We start from the raw sequence: 21,650 nt of genomic DNA on the forward strand, positions 1-21,650 counted from the left end.
TGCCCCTCCCACATCTGACTTTGTGTATAAAAGACCCGTTGTAATTCCCAATAACACACATCGCTTCTGCATTAGACTGGAGTCCAGTCTCTTTCTTTCTCTCTCTCTCTCTCTTTCTCTCTTCTTCCCCCCAATCGCCGATGCCATCTCCACATTTGGGGTACCCTGAACCCGGCTGGAGCTCGACTCCGGCAAGCTTGCACCTTCAATAAATCCTAAGATCATGACCCAGAAGCCTGTGACCAATACTAAGGCTCTTAGATGTGACACGAGTTTGAATTATAAGTTGTGTGAAATCCAAAACTGCAGTTTGTGGAAGAATGGGAGCAATGAGCTTCTAAAGTTAGCTTGTGTTCATCCCAGTCTCAGAGTTTCTATGTTTTGAGCTCACAGGAGCTTAATCTGGTTAGTGCTGAGTAGAAAGGGGGAGGAAATGGGGTCAATAGCTCCCGAACGCATCCTAGTGGTCTCAGGGTCAATAGCCCTTCCTGATCCCTAACACTCAGTGGGCCTCCGTGGCCAGCTCCCAACACTGTACGACCTCTAGAAGCAGGGCAGAGATGTGGACAGTCTAGGCCTGGAACAGGGGGCTGCAGTGGGGTGGGGTGGGGGATAAGAGTGTCAGCAGAAGCCTTCAAGGCATCATTTAATCTAAAAATTATGTTCACTGATAAAAATGTAAACCAACACACTAAAATGCCAGAGCATGTGAGGCACAGCACAGGTTCAGTGGCTACCTCTGTTGTCCCTGCTGGGGCACTCGACCTTGTCTGTTCTGTGGGCTTTGGCCTGTCTCCTCCTGTCATTCCCCACAGATGAACAGACACAAACTCCTTGCACAGGAGAATTTATGATGTGTTTTCTAAGGCGGGAAAAGGGGCTGCCTAACGTTAACCCCATCTTAGGTCCCATGCTTTACTGAATTTGGGCCAGTTGCCTGATTTCTTTTTCAGGTTCATCCTTGTTAGTTTTCCAAAATAAAATCTGGACTGTGGAATGTTCAGGACAATGAATTTTCCATGGTAGCACACCACCCATGCACAGCACCCCTGGTATGGGTTGCTGGCTTAAAAAACTACTACTGAACAGAAAAAAAACATGCTGCTTAAGACTTCTGTATGACTTAGGGATTTAAATGTATTTTGATCGGTTAATGGAATTATCTTCACAAAATGTCTCATTTCTTTGACACTAGCACTAACTGGAAAGGCTGAGAAACATGTAGATCCCATGGCAGCTCCTACAGAACCAGGGAGAGGAGTCTAGGCCCACAAGTCCCACCCAGAGGCTGACACACACAAGCCACCTCACCTGTCCCAGATGGCTTCCTTGTCATGTGAAGATAAAACACACATCTAGTACAGCATGTGGCTCTGAGTAAGCTAATGTTAAATGATACTTGGGGAAAACACTGGGCACTTTTCAAGATGACTAATAGTACCCTGAACTCAACTGTAATGAATCACGTAAGAGCGTATGGCACTGAAGGAAAACCCAAGTCTTCTTCCACCCCACTTTCTTCTTGTTAAAAAAAAAGGGGGGGAGGGGGGTTGCCATTGCAAATGAGACTAGGAAAACACGGAAGATGCAGAGACAGCCAGGACACATATAAAATTCCACCTGACCCAAACCTTAGCAAAAATGAATTTGGATATATTTTTTTTTTTATTGCTCTATCACCCAGGCTAGAGTACAGTAGCACAATCACAGCTCACTGCAACTGAACTCTTAGACTCAAGTGATCCTCTCACCTCTGTCTCCCAAGTAGCTGAGACTACAGGAATGTACCACCACACGTGGCTAATTTTTTTTTTTTTTTTAGAGATGGGGTCTTACTATGTTGCCCAGGCTGGTCTTGACCTGATTTCAGGCGATCTTCTTGTCATGGCCTCCTAAAGACAAATGTCATTTATAACTGACATTCATAGCTTTCATTATTCACAAGCAATAAGTTCATGTTCTTGTGATCATTGAGTTACTAAACATGAAAGCCAATAGTAGGCTACTTGTACCCACCACAGGAATATTTCATACCTGGGTCCTGTGTGCTTTCGTCTTCATTGACCAGGAATCCCATGTGGTAGTTTCCCACCTGCTGTGAGTAACTTCTTTCTAGTTCACACACTGGTGGATAGTGGGTGACAAACAGGGTTAAGGCTTTTACCTAAAGCAGTAAGAGAATAAATGTTATTTTATTTTTAAACTTATTTAATTAAAACTTTAATTCAATTGTTTTAAAAAATTTCAAACCTTCATAAAAGTTGCAAGAAAAATATGACAACTGTATCGAGACAACCAATAGTTACTTTTAGGCCATATTCCCTTCCTCCTCCTATACAGACATGCACACACACTTTCCTAAAGCATCTGAGAATCAGCTGCACACATCCTAACATCTCACCCCTAAATACTTAAGATTCTGCTATCTAAGAACAAAACACCCTCCTATATCACTGGAATAAAATCATTTTATTCAAGAAATGCATTACTATACTATAATAATACAGTCCCCAGACAATATTACAGTCCCTATAAGGTATTTTTCTCTTTCCTTTTTTGGCTTGTATGACATGAAGGGAAGTTTCTTTTTTTTTTTTTGAGTTGGAGTCTCACTCTGTCGCCCAGACTGGAGTGCAGTGGCCGCTCCTGGCCACCGCAACCTCGACCTGCTGGGCTCTGGCGATCCTTCTGCCTCAGCCTTCCAAGTAGCCGGAATTACAGGCATGCACTACCACGCCTGGCTGACTTTTTGATTTATTGTAGAGATGAGGTCTCGCTGCCCAGGTGGGTCTCGAACACGTGCGCTCAGGCAATCCACTCACCTCAGCCTCCCAAAGGTGCAAGATTACAGGCTGAGCCACTTAGCCCGGCTGAAGGGAAGTTTCTATACACTGTCATTCAGTTCTACCTGTTTCTCACAATACATACGGGAGAAAATTCCCTTGTGCTCCAGGCAAAGGGAGGAAAAAGGAACTATTCTGAAATATGCCAGAACATTCTGTTCTTAACAAGGTTGACGGTCCTCAGGAGAAAGGATTACCAGAGCCTGACCAGCTGGGGCTTTATCAGAGCCTAACCTATAGAGGGGAAGGAAAGATCCAATTTCAGCCCATTCCAGTCTTTCTGTCCCACATAAGGGTGGAGGCAGGGATGCTGAGAAGCACTTGTGAAGTTCACAGCCCAAAGGTGCAGGCTCACTGAGGGACTGAGACTTGATCACAGGACTGTAGGCACCTCCCCTCTCTAGCCCTTTACCACCACATTATGGAAGACCTATTTATAGCGGGCCAATTCATCATACCCAGATATCCAGAAAAAGTCACAAGGCATACTAAAAGGCAAAACACTCACATGTGAAAAGACAGAGCAAGCATCTGAGCCAGGCTTAGACATGGCAGGGATGTTGGAATCATCAGACTGGGATCTGAAAACAACTATGATATGTCAAGGGCTTTAGGAATAAAGCAGTCAGCACACAAGAACAGATGGGTAGAGAGATGGAAATTCTGAGGAAAAAAACCAAAAACAAATGCCAGAGATCAAAATACCGTAACAGAAATGAAGAATGTCTTTGATGAACTTATTGTAGACTGGATATGGCTGAGGGAAGAATCTCTAAGCTTGAGGACATTTTAAAAGAACCCTCTAAAATTGAAGTGCAAAGATAAAAAAGATTAGGGGGGAAAAAAAAGAAAAGAACAGAATATCCAAGAAATCTAGAGCAACTACAAAAAAGCATACAGCTAATGGGACTACCAGAAAGAAAACAAAGAGAGAAAGAAACAGAAGATATATTTAAAACAATAATGACTTGGAATTTCCCCAATTAATGTCAAACACAGAACCACAGATCCAGGAAGCTCACAGAAAGCCAAGCAGGATAAATACCCCCAAAACCACAGCTCGGCACATCATATTCAAACTACAGAAAATAAAAGATAAAGAAAAAATCCTGAAATAGATCACAGGAGAAAAAACACCTTACCTATATATGCTCAAAGATAAGAATTACATCTGACTTCTAAGAAATCATGCAAGAATGGAAAGGAATAAAATATTTAAAGTGTTGAGAGAAAAAAAGCTCACCAACCTAAAATTAGGTAACCTGCATAACTATCCTTCAAAAGTGAAGGAGAAATACTTTCACAGACAAACAAAAATTGAGGGGATTTATAGCTATTAGGCCTACCTTGAAAGACATGCTTAAAAAAAATTCTTTGGAAGGAAGGAAAATGGCATGGGTCAGAAACCTGGATCTACATAAAGGTAGAATACTGAAGAAGGAATAAGTGAAGGCAAAATAAAAACTTATTTTTCTTATCGTTAATTGATTTAACAGATACCATTTTGTTTACAATGTATTCTATTATAAATGCTTATATATATATGCACTTATTTACGCTATGTGTAAGTGAAATGAATGAAATAATAATACAAAGGATGGGAAGAAAGAATTGTGATTACTTTCTTACTAAAAAGTATTTGTATTAACAATATAGGGTTATTTGAACGTTCATTTGGATTAGTTGTAAATGAATATGGCAAACTCTAGGGCAATCACTAAAAAAAGTAAAACAAGAAGTATAACTGATATGCTAAGAAAGAAAACACCTGGGCATTTTTGAGTTTGAGGCCAGCCTGAACAACATAGCAAGACCCTCATCTCAAAAAACAAAAACAGAAAAGAAAGAAGAGGAAATGAAATCATACAAAATGTTCAATTAAAACCACAAAAGGCAGACAAAGAGTGGAAAACAAAAATAGGAACACGTTGAACAAGAGCAATACATAGAAAGCAGTAAAACATATGGTAGACATTAATCCAACTATATCAATAATAACTCTGAATGTCAAAGGTCTATATGTACCAATTAAAAGAGATTACCACAGTAGGTCAAAAAACAAAACTTAATTATATGTTGTCTACAAGAAACACACTTTAAATATAAAGAAACTTATATATTAGAAATAAATTAAGAAAAGATATATCATGCAAACATCAATCAAAAGAAAGTTGAAGTAGTGATATTAATTTCAGACAGAGCCGACCCAGGGCAAGGAAATTTGTCAGGGATGAAGAGGGGGTTACAAAATGATAAAGGGATATTCTCCAAGAAGGCATAGCAATTCTTCATGTGTATCCGTCTAACAAGAGAATGTCAAACTGTATGAGGCAAAAGTTGATGGAGTTACAAGGAGAAACAAATGAACACACTATTACAGATGGAGATGTCAACATCTCTCTGTCTGAGATCATTTTACACATCCAGCCAGCAGAAAACCAGTAAGGACATAGTTGATTTAACAGTACCATCAATTACTCATCTTTGGTATCTATAGACTACTTCATCCACCAGCTGAATACACATTCATCTCAAGCTAACATGGAACACAGACGGACTACATTATGGGCCACAAAACACGTTTGTAAATTTAAAAGAATAGAAATCACCCACTATCTGTTTTCAGACCACAGTGGAATTTAAACTAGATATCAATAACAGAAAAAAATATTGGAAAATCCCAAAATACATGAAGATTAAACAACACATTTCTAAATAGCATATGGGTCAAAAAAGACATTGAGAAATTAAAAATATTCTGAACTAAATAAAAACAAACACACACCTTGTCAAAATTTGTGGGATGCAACAAAGCAGTGCTTAGAATAAAATTTATAGCACTGTATAGATATGTTAGAAAAAAAAGAAAGATCTAAAATCAATAATTTAAGCTTCCATCTTAAGTCATTAGAAAGAGAAACACAAATTAAATCCAAAGTAAGCAGACAATAAATAATAAAAATTAGAGCAGAAATCAATGAAATTGAAATGAGAAATCAGTGAATAAAATCAATGGCACCAAAAACTTTTTTGTGAAAAGATCAATGAAATGAACAGCCTCTTGCCTAGCTAACTAAGAAAAAGGAGAGCAGACACAAATTACTAACATCAGAAATGAAAACAAGAGTAATACTATAGATTCCAAGGATGATAAAGGAATACTATGATCAACTCTATGTACACAAATTCAATAACTTAGGTGAAAATTCCCTAAAAAACAATTCCTTAAAAGACACAATCAGTCAAAACTTACACAAGAAGAAATAGATAATCTGATAGGCCTATCTCCATTATGAAAATTGAGTCAATAATTAATAACCTTCCAAAACAGAAAGCACCAGGCCCAGATGGCATCATTGGTGAATTCTACCAAACATTTAAGGAAAAAATTATACCAATTTTCTACAATCTCTTTCGGAGGACAAGAGCAGAAGAAATACTCCCTAACTCATTCTATGAGCCCAGCATTATCTTTTTTTTTTTTTTTTTTTTTTTTGAGTTGGAGTCTCACTCTGTTGCCCAGACTGGAGTGCAGTGGCCGCTCCCGGCCACCGCAGCCTCAACCTGCTGGACTCCGGCAATCCTTCCGCCTCAGCCTTCCGAGTAGCCGGAATTACAGGGATGCGCTACCAACGCCCGGCTGATTTTTTGATTTATTGTGGAGATGAGGTCTCACTGCCCAGGCGGGTCTCGAACCCGCGGGCTCAGGCAATTCACTCACCTCAGCCTCCCAAAGGCGCGGGATTACAGGCTGAGCCACCAACCCCGGTTCCAGCATTATCTTAATACCAACATTAGATGAAGACATTATAAGAAAACTACAGATGAATATTTCTCATGAACATAGATATAAAAATATTCAATGAAATATTAGCAAAATGAATCCAACAGTGTATAAAAAGAATAACAGTTCATGACCAAGCAGGGTTTATCCCAGAAATGCAAGGCTGGCTCAACATTTGACAATCATATTAATAGGCTAAAGAAGAACAATCATATTATTATATTAATAGGTATAGAGAAAGTATCTGACAAAATCCAACACCCATTCATTATAAAAACTCTTAGTAAGTTAGGAATGGAGGAGAACTTCCTTAACTTGATAAGGCATATCGTCAAAAAAAAAAACCAAAAACCCCTACAGCTAACATCATACTTATCATACATGAGGAACTCCATGCTTACCCACTAAGATCAGAAACAAAGCAAGGATATTCTTGCTCACCACTTCTTTTCAACATTTTCCTCAAAGTCCTAAACTAATGCAATAACACAAGAAAAGATATAGACGGGAAAGAACTAAAACTGTCTCTGTTTGCAGATGAAATGGTTGCCTATGTAGAACATCCAAAGAACTGACATACGTGCGCACACAAGCATACAAACATACAAAAATGGAACTAATAAGCAAGGTAGCAGGATACAAGGTTAATATACAAAAGTCAATTGCTTTCCTATGTAGTTTTTATAATGATTAAAGAAAAGTTCCAGAATTACATCCTTTTGCAAATAAATTTTAAAAAATTAAAAGAAAAATTTTAAAGTATTCATTTCAAAGGAGAAAATGTCATCATTATCTACGCCATCTAAATAAATGTTTAAACAAAACCTGAGTCTCTCTTGGGTCTTCACTTTCAAGATGACAAGAAAAAAAGGAACAATGGTTGTGCCGAGAATAGCTGTAGCCACATGCAACCTATTTGCTGTACAAATGCACTGGATACATGACCAAGGACAAGGCCACTAGGAAGTTTGTCATTTGAAACATGGAGGGTATAGCCATCAGGGACATTTCCAAAGTGAGTGTCTTGGACACCCACATGCTTCTCAAGCTTTATGTGAAACTCCATGACTATGTGAGTTGTGCCATGCATGGCAAAGTAGTCAGGAATCGATCCTGTGAGGATCAGAAGAACTGAATCACTCATTCCAATTTAGATCTGTGGGTGCTGCCCCACCACCACCACCAAAGGCCATGTAAGGAGCTGAGTCCCTAAGGACTGAAGGAAAATGATCTGGAAAAAACTTAAATGGAAATTATACTTTAAAAATAAAACAAAAGATCAGGCTCGGTGGCTCAGCCTGTAATCCCGCGCTTTGGGAGGCCGAGGTGAGTGGACTGCCTGAGCCCGCGGGTTCGAGACCTGCCTGGGCAACTTAGTGAGACCGCATCTCTACAATAAATCAAAAATCAGCCAGGTGTGGTAGCGCCTGCCTGTAATTCCGGCTACTTGGAAGGCTGAGGCAGAAGGATCGCCGGAGCCCAGCAGGTCGAGGCTGCAATGGCCGGGAGCGGCCACTGCACTCCAGTCTGGGTGACAGAGTGAGACTCCAACTCAAAAATAAATAAATAAATAAAAATAAAAATAAAACAAAAAACTCAAAACCCTGAGGACCACGAATTATTAAAAAAAAAAAAAAGGGGGTTGAGCTTGGTGGCTCAGCCTGTAATCCCAGCACTTTGGGAGGCCAAGGTGAGTGGACTGCCTGAGCCAGAGGGTTTGAGATCAGCCCAAGCAACTTGGTGAGACCTCATCTCTACAATAAATCAAAAATTAGCCAAGCATGGTAGTGTGTGCCTATAGTTCTGACTACTTGGAAGGCTGAGGCGGAAGGATTGTCGGAGCTCAGCAAGCAGGTCAACGCTGGAGTGGCTGTGAGTGTGCCACTGCACCCCAGCCTGGGTGACGGAATGAGACTCCTACTCAAAAAAAAAAAAAGAGTATTTATTTTTGTGGGTTTTTAAAAAAAGAAATAAAAGAAAACATGCTTTACTGGCTGTTTAAGAAAAATAGGAAGAAATGAAAATAGAAGGAAGAGAAAGAAAAAGAAAAGAACAACAAAATGAGGAGAAAATAGAAAAAGAAAGACCGAAGAAGAGACAAGGCTCTGGAGTAGAAGCTATGAGTGAGGCAGACAGCCCGAAACCAGAATGAACAAAGACAGAGAAAACAAGCAGGAGAGGAGAGTCGGACAGAGGTGGCAGGGATGGAAAGTGTGACACCAACAACTTCACACTGAGAAGCTCATAAACGCACTCTTAAAAGGGATGTGCACTGAGGAATGATGCTGCTGAGTCAAAGAGGGACCCAGAGTGATACGAACACTGAGCTTTTTAGGATGTCAGTGAGAACAAGTACTCCCCAGAGTAGAAATGGCACCAATCCTTGTCCTTCCTCCAAGAGTCTGGCTGCAAGTGGTTGGGACTTGCTTTTGATTCAGAGGTCACCAAGGACAATAACAACAAAACACAGTCCTGGTGGATACCTTCCTCATACAACTAGATTCACTGTGATTTGGCAAGAGAAAGGAAGACAACTCAAACAACCTCAAACATTACTTAGGGTCAGTCTCTCTGAACTCAGCGAACAGCATTTAATGATCAGCTGCAGGGCTAGGGCCAATTATAATCAGTAAGGACAATTCTGAGTATACAGAGAGTGAGCTCAGGAAAATAATTTATATAGAATATGTCTTCCACGTACAAGAGGGCATGCAGGAACTGCATGAAGGCATTATGACTACAGTCAATAATAAGATTTTATATATTTCAAAATAACTGACAGAACACATTTCAAATGTCTCACCACAAAGAATGACACATGAGGTGATGGATGCATTAGTTGGCTTGATTTAAACATTCACGTTGTTTATATCTGTCAAAATACCACATACACACACACAGTTATGATCTGTCAACATTAACTGAAGATGAGTTTGCCTAAGAAGCAGGCACTTACATCCCTAATGAAGTACTCCAGCGTGGCATATGCAATGGCAATCCCATCATGTGTGCTTGTGCCGCGCCCCAGCTCATCCAGAATCACCAAGGACTGTGGTGTTGCTTTTCTGATGATTTCTGCTGTGTCAGACAGTTCTTCCATAAAGGTGCTCCGTCCCTTGTAGATATTGTCCGCAGCACCCATCCTGCAGAGAAGATGAACACACCATGGCTTTCCTCAGAACTTTGTATGGACAGCAGCTGATACAGGTGTTCAACTGGGTTTCCTGAAAAAGTTCCTAGAAATGTCCAGAAATGAGCCCAAAAGATTAAGGATTTTTTTTTCCCCTGTAAAGGAAACATCTTAGAACCTTTGGACAACACATTGTGCATTTCTTAGAGAGGATCCAGTACATAGTCTTTCTTTAACTGACTTAACCAGGGACCCTGAGATCTCTTCCAGAGCACCTTGTGGCAATGATTCCCTACAGAACACATTTAGGAAAACACTTATTTAGTGCAAAAGGAGCCTGAAAAAAAGAAAAGGGATAATTAGATAACACTCAATGAAGGCCATGAAGCTAACTGAAGAACTTAAAGTTCATGCCTTAGATCCACTAGCCAGCTCTGTGAACATCAGTAATGATTTTCTCAGCAAAATCCCTACACCAAGTCAGTTTGCTACAGTCGCTCACAAAGGAGGACACACACTTCACACCTGACCTCCAGGACATAATATGCCTTCATTTCTGGAAACTCATGGTGAAATCGGGCCTCACCAGTTGCGTGGCCCAAGCCCTGTAACAGCAGGACACAGAACGTAATGGCCACACGTGGGTAGGCCTGCTCCAGTAACCAGTGGCATTCAGAAACTACGATTAACTCCCAGGTCTGACTCAAAGTGCTGTAGTTTTATCCATTTAAAAGTCAATGAGTCTTTAGTATTGGACAACATACTGTGCATTTCTTAGAGAAGTTCCAGTACAAGGTGTAATTTGTGAAATATTGCTAACTTAGGAGCATTCTGGCTGCTTTTCAAAGTTCAAATACTGTTATTTTCTTTGTTTTTTCAAAGTTTTCTAGTATTTCCCCCACCACAAAAGAAGATGGTAAAACTTTCCTACCTCTGAAACCTCTCAGAACTCTTCAGAATCATAATGCCTGAACCTCAACTTACCACTATTTGCCTTTACTCCTGGCAGGTTGTGAGCTGACAAAAACAAATCTTTGGCTGATAACAGAATGCTCTGATAAGGGGAATATCTGGGGAGGAAGCTTTAATTTTTAAGAATTAGTATAATAATCAGTCAGTGGATAGGATTCTAACACAGCAGGTTAAGTATTACAACTCCAGGGCTTTCTAGGAACAGAAGAGTAAGAGCAGGCTCACTAGGAAGTTCAGGAATTCTAAAATGTGTCTGGGACGTTATTTTTAGGCAGATATACACATACATATAAAATGCTTAGTATATGACAAAGGCAAGATTTCAAATTGGTGGGAAAAGGATGAATGACCAATCAATTAAAAAGGTGCTGGCTGATTATTATCTCAGAGAAAAACAAAGATGTGTCCCTACTCAAATCACATTCCAAAGTAAATTTACAAGGACTTTAAGGCTTAATGTAAAGCTAGAAATCATAAGCAAGCCAAGTATAAAAATGAAATTTCATCTGGACAGGGGCGTGGGTAGCTTTATACATACAACATCAAAGCATGTTTAGCAAAAGGTACATAATAAAAAACTTAAAGGCACAAACTGAGAATAAAACTTGCAACACACATGACAAAGGGTTAATACTCCCAAAATAAAGTCTCTCAAGGCAAAACAAAATGGTGAACAGAAAACAGGTGAAGGACATCAAGAGTCAATTCACAAAAGAAACCCATGAAAATGTCCAAATATGCAAATTCAAAAAGTAATGAAATGCTATTTCATATATATCATTTAGCAAAGATTAAAAAGAACATTATCCATCACTCTCAAGAGTGTGAGGTACAAGGTAATTTTATGTGAGGGTTGTTACGATCTTCTAAAAGATGACTGAGCAATGTCTATCAGAAGTTTTTCAAGACCTACACACTTCACTCTCAGAATTAACATTATGCAAATTATCAGATACATAAAAATGCATGCACAGATGTTATTCATAATGTTATTTAATGAAAAGTTGGAAAAATCAAATGCCCATGAATAAGAGCATGAATAAACAATATAATGATGAAAACTATGCAACCGGTGAAAGTAGTATGTTAGACTCTTTGGCATTGGAAAATGGTCACAACACATTGTATGTAGGAAACCAGGTCACCAGAGTCTTTACATACAGTGGCAGGTCTTCCAGGGGAGACCTGCTGAATGCCATGAAGGCTCCTGCCTGAGACTGTAATAATTCAAGCAGAGTTCCAGTCTGATGTGGGCAGCATATGGGTCAAAAAGAAATTTGAGGTCACAGGAGGAAAATACACCACAAAAGAAAAGAACTGAGAAAAATCAACACAAAACAGTCATCACAGAGTAATGGACAAAAATACAATTCATGGGGCAGAATTAAAACAAATAAAACCTCTATTTTGTATGCTCAAGTTAAGAATATCTCAGACTTAAAACAAGAATAGTCTATCATAAAAGGAACAACTGGAAAACAAAAAATTTTGGAAATTAAAAATATGATCACTGAAAAAATTCACTTTATGGGTGGACTTAAAATTAGATGCTGTGGGGACCAAAGCTTTAACCTAGGAGACGAGTTCAAAGAATCCTAGAGAACAGTAAATAGACCAGGAAATGGAGCATCCACATGCATCATCATGAGACACAGGGCCATGTCCCGACTGCTAAGCCCCTGTTCCGGGACACACAGATGACAGAGGCACTGAAGGTGATGAAATAAGGCATGCATCCCCAGGTGGGAGGTTCCACAAAATGCTGAGATTAAAAGGGAAAGACTTATACCCAAAAATCCTGGTGAAATTTTTATAATGACAAGGATTAAAAAAAAAATTCCAAGCACTTGAGAGCATGAAAAGACTCATCACTAGGAAGGGATGAGAATTAGACTCCTGTCAACTTTACATCTGCAATGAACACAACACTGGGAAACAATGAAGAGATGTCTACATTTAAGATCTGAATATGTCTATGCACCTGAACTTTCTAAACAGATGTGAAGAGAAAATGAGGCTAGTATAACAACTATTCACATGCATTTATACTGCACCAGGTATTACAAGTAATACAGACATGATTTAAATTATACTGGAAGATGTGCATAGGCTACCTGCAAAGACATCATTGTATCTGGGGACATGGGCATCTGTGGACTCTGACATCTGAGAAGGCGCCTGGAACCATTCCCCTGGGGATACTGAGGGATGGTTGTAATTCAGTATTTTATTAGCCTATTCCAAGAGTCAATGCCACACACCTCTGCCCACCCCTGTGTCTTGTTCTTGGTTCCACCAGCCTGGAATATTTGTCGCAATCTCTCTCTGTGAACTGAAAGTCTTATCTCCTCTAAGCTGCTTCTGTGGGTTGCCCCAATCCCCTTCACAGACTAACCCAAGGAGACCTGTCGTCCTCTCAGAAGACCTGACCTCACTCCCAGGAGTGAATGTTCTCTGGGACAGGCTTGGCTGTATCCCCGCAGATGCTGAGCGGTGTCTCATACACAGACAGTCAACAGGTGTTGAAATGAATGCTCTGCTTCCACGGCTGTCAAACAACTTACCCAATCCAAATCACTCAAGAGGTAACAATTTTGACTGTCCAAAATTAAAGTTTTAAATAACAAGGAACTGACTGATCATTTATGGAAAGAGTTGCAAGGAACAAAAAGATTTAAATTTATATTTTCCTTTGTGTGTCCATATAGATTAGGATATCTTTGTACATTGTTGCTGAGTTTATTCTAAAAAACATAAAATTATTACATAATTCTAAGAAATATGAAAGAATCTTAATTGCTAAATGAGATATCAAAAAGCAGTTTTTAACATTTTCATGGAAAGCTTATTGCAACAGGATGACACCTGGTCATTAAAGGTTGGCAACATCTTCAGCAGTTTTTGTTCATATTTTCCACTCAGTTACAAATAGTGAATTTTAAACGTAATTCCAAGGTTAATTTTTCACAATGACTAATTAGTGTAAAAATGCCTTTCCTGTGTTGGTAAGGCCAAACCTGTGCTAATGAAGTACAGTTTTTAAAAAAATGTCATTGTCTTTTTTTTTATAGCTTCTGTTCATACAAACTGCCTTTGCTAGTATTTGTAAGGCTTTCCTCCCTGACAAGATAGCTCACCATCTTCCAGCCCACCTCTGCTAGACCTGTTACCGCAAGCCACATCACAGGTGCTTCTGATGACCTTCACATGAAAGTGAGCCTCTCAGCAACCTGCTCAGATGCCGGCATGCACCACCCTCCCCTGACCTGGGCATGCTGCAGAGAGAAGGTGGCTCTCAACATGGAGCCACTTGCCCTGAACCAAACGTTTCCTCTATCGAAAGCATGGTCATTTCTTCCTCCAATGGTTCCTTCTTTTGACAGATGGTAAATTCTCTGCCATCACTGAGGCCAGAAATAGAATCAAAACACTCTTGGTGCTGGACAAGTTCTTAGTAAACACCATCACTCTCATTTTATAGATGAGGTAAGACATCTCAGGGCCCAAGACACTTTCTCAAGGTGACAGAGTTGATCTGTGGCAAAGGAGAGAGAAATCTCAGGCCTCCTAGTTCCTGGCCTGGGGTTTTTTGAGTTGTCCCTTTGTGACTCATGTACTACAGGGCTTCTTTCTCAAGGAAGCCAGGGCAGACTTCAGGAGCTCTTAGGTGAACTTTTATCATGCAGTGGTCCAGACTCTTATGTTAGGCCAGTGGTTTTCAAATATCTTTTCAGCTGTTAAATCCTTTGCTCAAATAACACTTATAAGAAAATTCACCCTGCAGAGGAGATAACAGGAGGACGCTTTGGTCAAAACCCAGCACTATGAGGCCCCTGTCCCAACCAGGGGCTCTGTGGGCCTCCAGAAGCTGGGGCAGTATGAAGGCCTTGGTCAGAAGACAGCACAATTCCACCCAATTCTACTTTTCGACAGCCCTGACAGGAAGGCAGCAGTGCTGCCCTGCTGGCATGATAGCCACTAGGAAGGATATGTTTGTAATTGTGGGAACTGGTTACTGATAAACACATTTTAATTTCCTTAAGAAATGTATAGTTTATTTATTCTAGTTTGATTACTAGGAAACAATGGAACACCATTTTATCATAATAGAGAGAAGCCTGGCTTGCCTGTATGCTTCTGTCCTCCTTCTCTCTTGGCCCAGTGTCTCTGGACACCATTATCCTCTCTTCATATTCTGATGTGTTGCACACATCTCAGTTAACTGCCTAGGTCAAGTTTTTGAAGGCAGGCAAAATATAAATCAACAATAAAGTTTGTAACTTTTTATTAAACAATCATTTATAAGACATTATTAGACAATTATTCTGAAATTTTTCAAGTTTTAAAATATGTTAGGGATTTAAGGAACTCCGTTACATATGTAATTATCATTCTGTCTGTATTTATAGTAAAATGTAGTAAAAAATGGAAATGCATTCTTCAGATTTCATCTCAGTTTGCTCTGAGTAGACAGAAGGTTACAGTTACATGATTAAGGAAAAAAAAACTCTGATATTTTTAGGAGTGGTGGCCAACTAATCTTTCTAATCCCCCACTCCACCCCCCTCCATGCTCCCCCCTGCCCCCCGCCTCTAACCCTTATATAGGTCAACAAAGCTCAATAAAGCATTCATGGGGAAAAGACATGATTAGTTTTTTGAGTCTGTTTCTAAAATTGAATACGCTTTCAAGAAAATTTGAAGAATTTGTTTTTATGAGCTCTTGGTGTTTTGAAATAATATTCTAGATATTTCTCAATGAGGCACACAGGGTGGGCCTGTCCCTCCATATCACAAGCTCTGGGCCTTTTGCAAGGAAAATGCTGCAACTGGGAGGAAAAGAGGATTTTCCATATTGAATGATAAGTAACTGGGGCTTAAATATTAAAACTGTTAGAGAGAGGCAATGATTTCTTGTATTGCAATAGGATTCTTTAAGTGCTTTTAGAAAATTGTGGTAAGATATATATCCACAATACTTCCTTAAGAGATGTATGGCTTATTTATTCTAGTTTGATTACTAGGAAACAATGGAATACCACCTTATAATAACAGGCAGAAGCCTGGCTTCCCCGTATGCTTCTGCCCTCCTCTCTTGGCCCAATATCTCTGTCTCTGGGCACCAATCTCCTCTCTTCATATTCTGATGTGTTGCACACCTCTCAGTTATTAACTGCCTAAGATGAGTTTTTGAAGGAAGGCAAAATATAAATCAACATCAAAATGTATAACTTTTTATTAAACAATCATTTATAAGATATTATGGTAAGATATATATCCACAACACTGACCATTTTCATATCTAGGTGCAGTTCGGTGGTGTTAACATTCACCTTGTTTGCAGCCATCACCACCATCCATTAGCAGAACTCATCCATCATCCCAAACAGAATCTCTGCATCCATTAAGAGTAATTCCTCATGTTTCACTTTCCCCAACCCCAACAACCCTACTTTGTCTTCTCTCTCCATGAAGTTGCCTATTGTGGTGACTTATATAAGTAGAACTGTCAACACACCTGCACTGTACAGGAGGTTTTGCGCCAGTTTGCTTTGCTTTCTTTCTGAAGCTGAAGATGTTCCTATTTGCTTACTTTGCTGAAAAGTTTGTAGAACTCTGCCCAGTATGTGTGTCTAAGCTTCTTGGGCTTTTGTGCATATTATATAAATTTTGTAAAAGAGAAATAATCTCCCAAATAACAATGTACTCTAATTTTTAAGAAGGTCAGTAGAAGGAAGAAAAACACAAAAAACTAAAGTCCAAGAGAAAGAAAATCTACAAAAGAATACCAATTACTGAAAGATACAGGCATACCATGTCATATTTAAAAGGCATGAAAAATGTTAATTAGCAAATTTGTGTTGCATTCACTTAAACATAACTCAAAAATGGAATGAAATTAGAAATAACTTACCACACAACACAAGTATACTTTTAAAAAGCCTGAAAGGCCATATACCTAAATAACAATGATCTTCAGGTGGTAGAATTACAAGTGACTTTAAAAATCTTCCTTTCTGAGTTTTAAATTTTATGTAACAAATAAGCATTACCTGTGTTATTAGAAAAACGAATGTTATTTTTAAAAAACACAAATGATACATTTAAGAACACTTTATATTATATTATACCATTTTGTTAAGACAAGGCAGAATGGTAATTACCAGGTTAAATAACCAGCTTCCAAAAGAAACCATCAAGAGAGTAGGGAGACAGCCCAGGCCGGGAATAAACATTTGCCAACTGTATATCTGACAAAGGCCTAACATGTAGGATCTACAAGACACTCAAACATGCTGAAAGGAAAAAAACAAACAGCCCCATTAAAAAGTGGGCAAAAAGACATGAATAGATACTTCTCAAAAAGAAGATATACGAGCAGCCAAAAGACACACGAAAAAGTGCTCAGCCTCACTAATCATCATCAATCACACTGAGATACTACTAACCCCAAAAGAATGGCCAACATAAATAAAACAAACAGCAACAGATGCTGGTGAGGATGTGGAGAAAAAGGAATGCTTCTACACTGCTGGTGGGAATGCAAACTAGTACAACCTCTTTGGAAAACAGTGTGGTGATTTCTGAAAGAACTAGAAATTGATCTTCCATATGACCTAGCAATCCCCCTATTAGGAATATACCCGGAGGTACTCAAATCATTCTACCAAAAAGATACTCGCACACACGTTTATTACAGCTCTATTCAAAACAGCAAAAACATGGAACCAACCGTGTTGCCCACTGAAACTGGACTGGATTAAAAAAAATTGGTATACATACACAATGGAATATTAGAAGGAAAAACATACGGATTTCGCAGCAAATTGAATGGATTTAGAGTCTATCATACTCAGTGATCTATCACAGAAACAGAAAACTGAGTTTCACATGTTCTCATTCATAAGCGGACCTTGAACAATTATTATAATACTTTAAGAAAGGGACTGGCAGTAGTGGGAAACTGCCAGGGGAAGGGAGGTAGGATTGGCAGTACTAGGAAACTGCCAGGGGAGTGGAGGGCACACCTCATCAACAAGGGTACCTGCATAATGAACATGTGTACACCTAACCCTGAATTGTACCCTACATCTTTAAAATATAAAATTAAAATATATAAATAAATAACCAATCAGCTATCTTCTAGCAACATCAAAAACATTTTATTAGCATCAGTGAAATTACAGACAGTCCCTAACTTGGGATTTTTTGGCTTTACGATGGGCTTACTGGGACATAACCCCACCATAAGTAGAGAACATTCTGGTCTTAACAATGGTTCAACTTAATGACTGTTTGACTTTACATTGGGCTTATTGGGACATAGTCCAAGAGTAAGTTGAGGGGCATCTGTATTATGACATGTTATAATATTTATAATAGAAAACATGTTTCTTTCTTTGGTATAATCCTTTCTACTAATGGTTGTAATTAGATCACAATAGGGTCATTTAAAGCTTATTTATAAAAGCTATAATAAGAACTGCAAATATAACCAAGCAAAAACCACTGTAAGATTCTTTCCATTTCAATGGAAATGTTGCTGAGAGTCAAAACAGCTATCCAAAAAAATGGTGGACCTGCATTGGTTCATATAACAGTGTCCACTGGAACTGTCTAAAAAGCATCACAGGACACTCATGGAGAACATAAGGGTTTTCCTATCAAAGAAAACTCACACTCTGTTAACCAGGCAATTGTCCCCCAACACGACTAGTGTCCACCATGTGGGAAAGTCTTAAGAACAGAAGAGGAACATAATTAACATGGCAAATGTTTTCACCTTAACATAGGTTAACATAACACAAGAAGTAAGGCTGTGAAAGGGAGATTAGATTAATCAGTCATCAAGGATAAGATTATACAGATTCATCAATACGATTAATAGAGGGGAATTCAACACATCCAGAGGATGCACTTATATATAGCAGTACACATGATGACCTCAAGCAAATCACAGTCCCTTTGATCCCAGTTCTTCTTTCTGTAAAATGCTGGAAGTTGAAAGGGAAATACTGGCACCTACATCTGGAAGTGTGCCAGAGTCATTTGCAGAGATTCTTAAAAACAAGAATTCAAGAAGGAATCAGAAAAAGGAAAGTAAATTAGATCTGAATAAGCAGAAGAAAAGAAATGAGATTAGAGCAGAAATCAATGAAACAAAATTAAGTGACAATCTATCACATCAACAGGCTAAAGAAAAGTCACATATCAGTAGATGCACAAAAAAATCTGACAAAATCCAAAATTCACTCATAATAAAAACGCTCAGTAAACAAGGAATATAGGGGAACTTCCTGAACTTGATGAAGAATATCTGAAAAAACCTACAACTGTCATACTTAATGAGGAGAAACTTAAAGCTTTACCAACTAGGATCAGGAAGAAGGAATGCTGTGCTGTCCCTCTAACTACTGCTTTTCAACACTGTACTAGAAATACTAGCTAATGCAATAAGATGGGGGGAAAAGCAATAAAAGGTGCTATGGTTTGAATTCTGTCCCCTCCAAAAGTCACACTGAGTCTTAATTCTCCATATAACAGTATTGAGAAGGGGGCCTTGGTGAGATGATGGGTCATGAGAACAGAGCTCATTCGTGGATTAATGGATTAATGCCAATATGGAGTCAGAGTCAGAGCTGGGAGAGGAAGCCCCCACTAGGGCAATGTCTAGTAGGGCAATAGGAGTGGGGCCACCACCAAGACCCTGGAACTCCAGATCCACCAGCATGCAGCTCTGGCCTGTGAAGACCACAGTGCCTGACCCCAGCCTGTGAGGGTTGAGGCCTGGGCTAGGCCCAGGAGAGCCATAGTGTTGGCACTGGCAAGGTCTTGGGGGCCAAACCCAGCATATCCAGGAAGTAGGACACAGATAGAGTCAAAGATTATTCTGGAACCTTACTACCTAATGTTTTTCCTAATGGGTGCTGGGCTTACTTAGGGCCTGCCAAGGCCCTTTCTTTTTGCCATCTCCCCTATGAAATGGGAATGTCTGTCTCATTGTTGTGTCTCAGAAGTAGACAATTTGTTTGATTTTGCAGGTTCACCACTGTTAAGGAATTTACCTCAAGTTGAATTGTACCTTGAGCCTCACCCACATTTGATTCAGATGGAACTTGGGACTCTTGAGTTGGTGCTGGAATGAGTTAAGACTTTGGGGCAACAGGGATGCAATGAATGTATTTGTATGTGAGATGGACATGAGTTTTAGGGGTCAGGGGCAGGATGCTATGGTTTGAACATCTGTCCCCTCCAAAACTTATGTTGAAATTTAATCTCTACTGTAACAGTATCAGGAGGTGGGGCCTTTAAGAAGTAATTGGGTCATGAAGGCTCTGCCCTTATAAATGGATTAATCCATTCATGGATTAATGGGTTATCATGGGAATGGGTTAATTTCACAAGAGTAGATTTGCTGTAAGAGTCAGTTTGTTGCCCCCCTTGCCATGTGATGCCTTCCACCACGGTATGATGCAATAAGAAGGCCCTCACCAGTTGTGGCCCTTCGGCCTTGGACTGCTCAGCCTCCAAAACTAAGAAATACATTTCTTTTCTTTCTAAATTACCCAGTGAGCCCAAACATAAACTATAGATGACAATGACATGTCAATGCAGGTTCATCAGTTGTGACAAAGTTGTGACTCTGGTAGGGTATGTTGATGGCAGGGAGACCATGCATGTGCATGGGCAGGGCATATGGGAAATTACTGCACTGTCCTTTTAACTTTGGTATAAACCTGACAGTTCTAAAAAAGTCTTTAAAAAATGGAGTTCAAGGTCTCTATCACACCTACTACAACAGTATCTCCAGGGGGTCTATAATCAGGAATTTCCTAGGATCTGCATTTAAAACCAAAACAAACCAAACCTTCAGGTGACTTTGAGTCAGCTGATCAAACAACAGGCATTAATTCACATAATCACTTCCCATTAAAAAGATGAAGTAGCTGGCTCGGTGGCTCAGCCTGTAATCCTGCGCCTTTGGGAGGCTGAGGTGAGTGGATTGCCTGAGCCCACGGGTTCGAGACCCGCCTGGGCAGGCGAGACCTCATCTCTACAAAAAAAAAAAATTAGCCGGGCGTGGTAGCATGTGCGTGTAATTCTGGCTACTCAGGAAGGTTGAGGTGGAAGGATCGCCGGAGCCCAGCAGGTCGAGGGTGCGGTGGCTGGGAGCGGCCACTGCACTCCAGTCTGGGCACCAGAGTGAGGCTCCAACTCAAAAAATTAAAAAATAAAATAAAATAAAATAAATAAAAAGATGAAGTAAGCCAGGCTCGGTGGCTCAGCCTGTAATCCCGCACTTGGGGAGGCTGAGGTGAGTGGATTGCCTGAGCCCGTGGGTTTGAGACCCGCCTGGGCAACTTGGCGAGATCTCATCTCTACAATAAATCAAAAATTAGCCGGGCGTGGTAGTGCACGCCTGTAGTTCCAGCTACAGAAGGCTGAGGCAGAAGGATCATCGGAGCCCAGCAGGTCGAGGCTGCAGTGGCCGGAAGCGGCCACTGCACTTCAGTCTGGGCGACAGAGTGAGACTCCAACTCAAAAAAAAAAGATGAAGTAACCTGGCACAGTGGTTCACGACTGTAATCCCAGCACTTTAGGAGGTTGAGGTGAGAAGACTGCCTAAGCCCAGGGGTTTGAGACTAGAGTAGGCAATTCATGAAATCTCTACAAAAAATTAGCCAGGTATGATGGCATGCACCTGTAGTTCCAGCTGCTTAGAAGGCAGGTAGAAAGATCGCCTGAAGCCAGGTCGAGGCTGTAGTAGCCATGAGTGTGCCACTTCAATCTAGCCTGGCTGACAGAGTAAGACTGAGAAAGAAAGAAAGGAAGGAAGGAAAGGGGGAGAGAGAAAGGAGGGGAAGAGGGGGGAGGGAGAGAGGGGGAGAGGGAGGGAGAGGAGGGAGAGAGAGAGAGGGCGG

At 40.0% G+C, this 21,650-nt stretch overlaps 1 protein-coding gene across 1 annotated transcript in view; it reads right to left on the reverse strand.

The window, feature by feature from the left end:
• The window catches only part of MSH3 (mutS homolog 3), a 166,991-nt gene that overhangs the window by 9,145 nt on the left and 136,196 nt on the right, over positions 1-21,650 (reverse strand). Inside the window, exons 21-22 of the mRNA XM_008048264.2 lie at positions 9,584-9,770; positions 2,035-2,164 (exon numbers count right to left, since the gene is read on the reverse strand). Coding sequence (XP_008046455.1) covers positions 2,035-2,164; positions 9,584-9,770 — 317 coding nt within the window. The remainder of the gene's footprint in view (positions 1-2,034; positions 2,165-9,583; positions 9,771-21,650) is intronic.

This window comes from Carlito syrichta, unplaced genomic scaffold, assembly GCF_000164805.1.
Source record: "Carlito syrichta isolate Samal-C Ts95f unplaced genomic scaffold, Tarsius_syrichta-2.0.1 Scaffold123293, whole genome shotgun sequence".
NCBI lineage: Eukaryota > Metazoa > Chordata > Mammalia > Primates > Tarsiidae > Carlito > Carlito syrichta.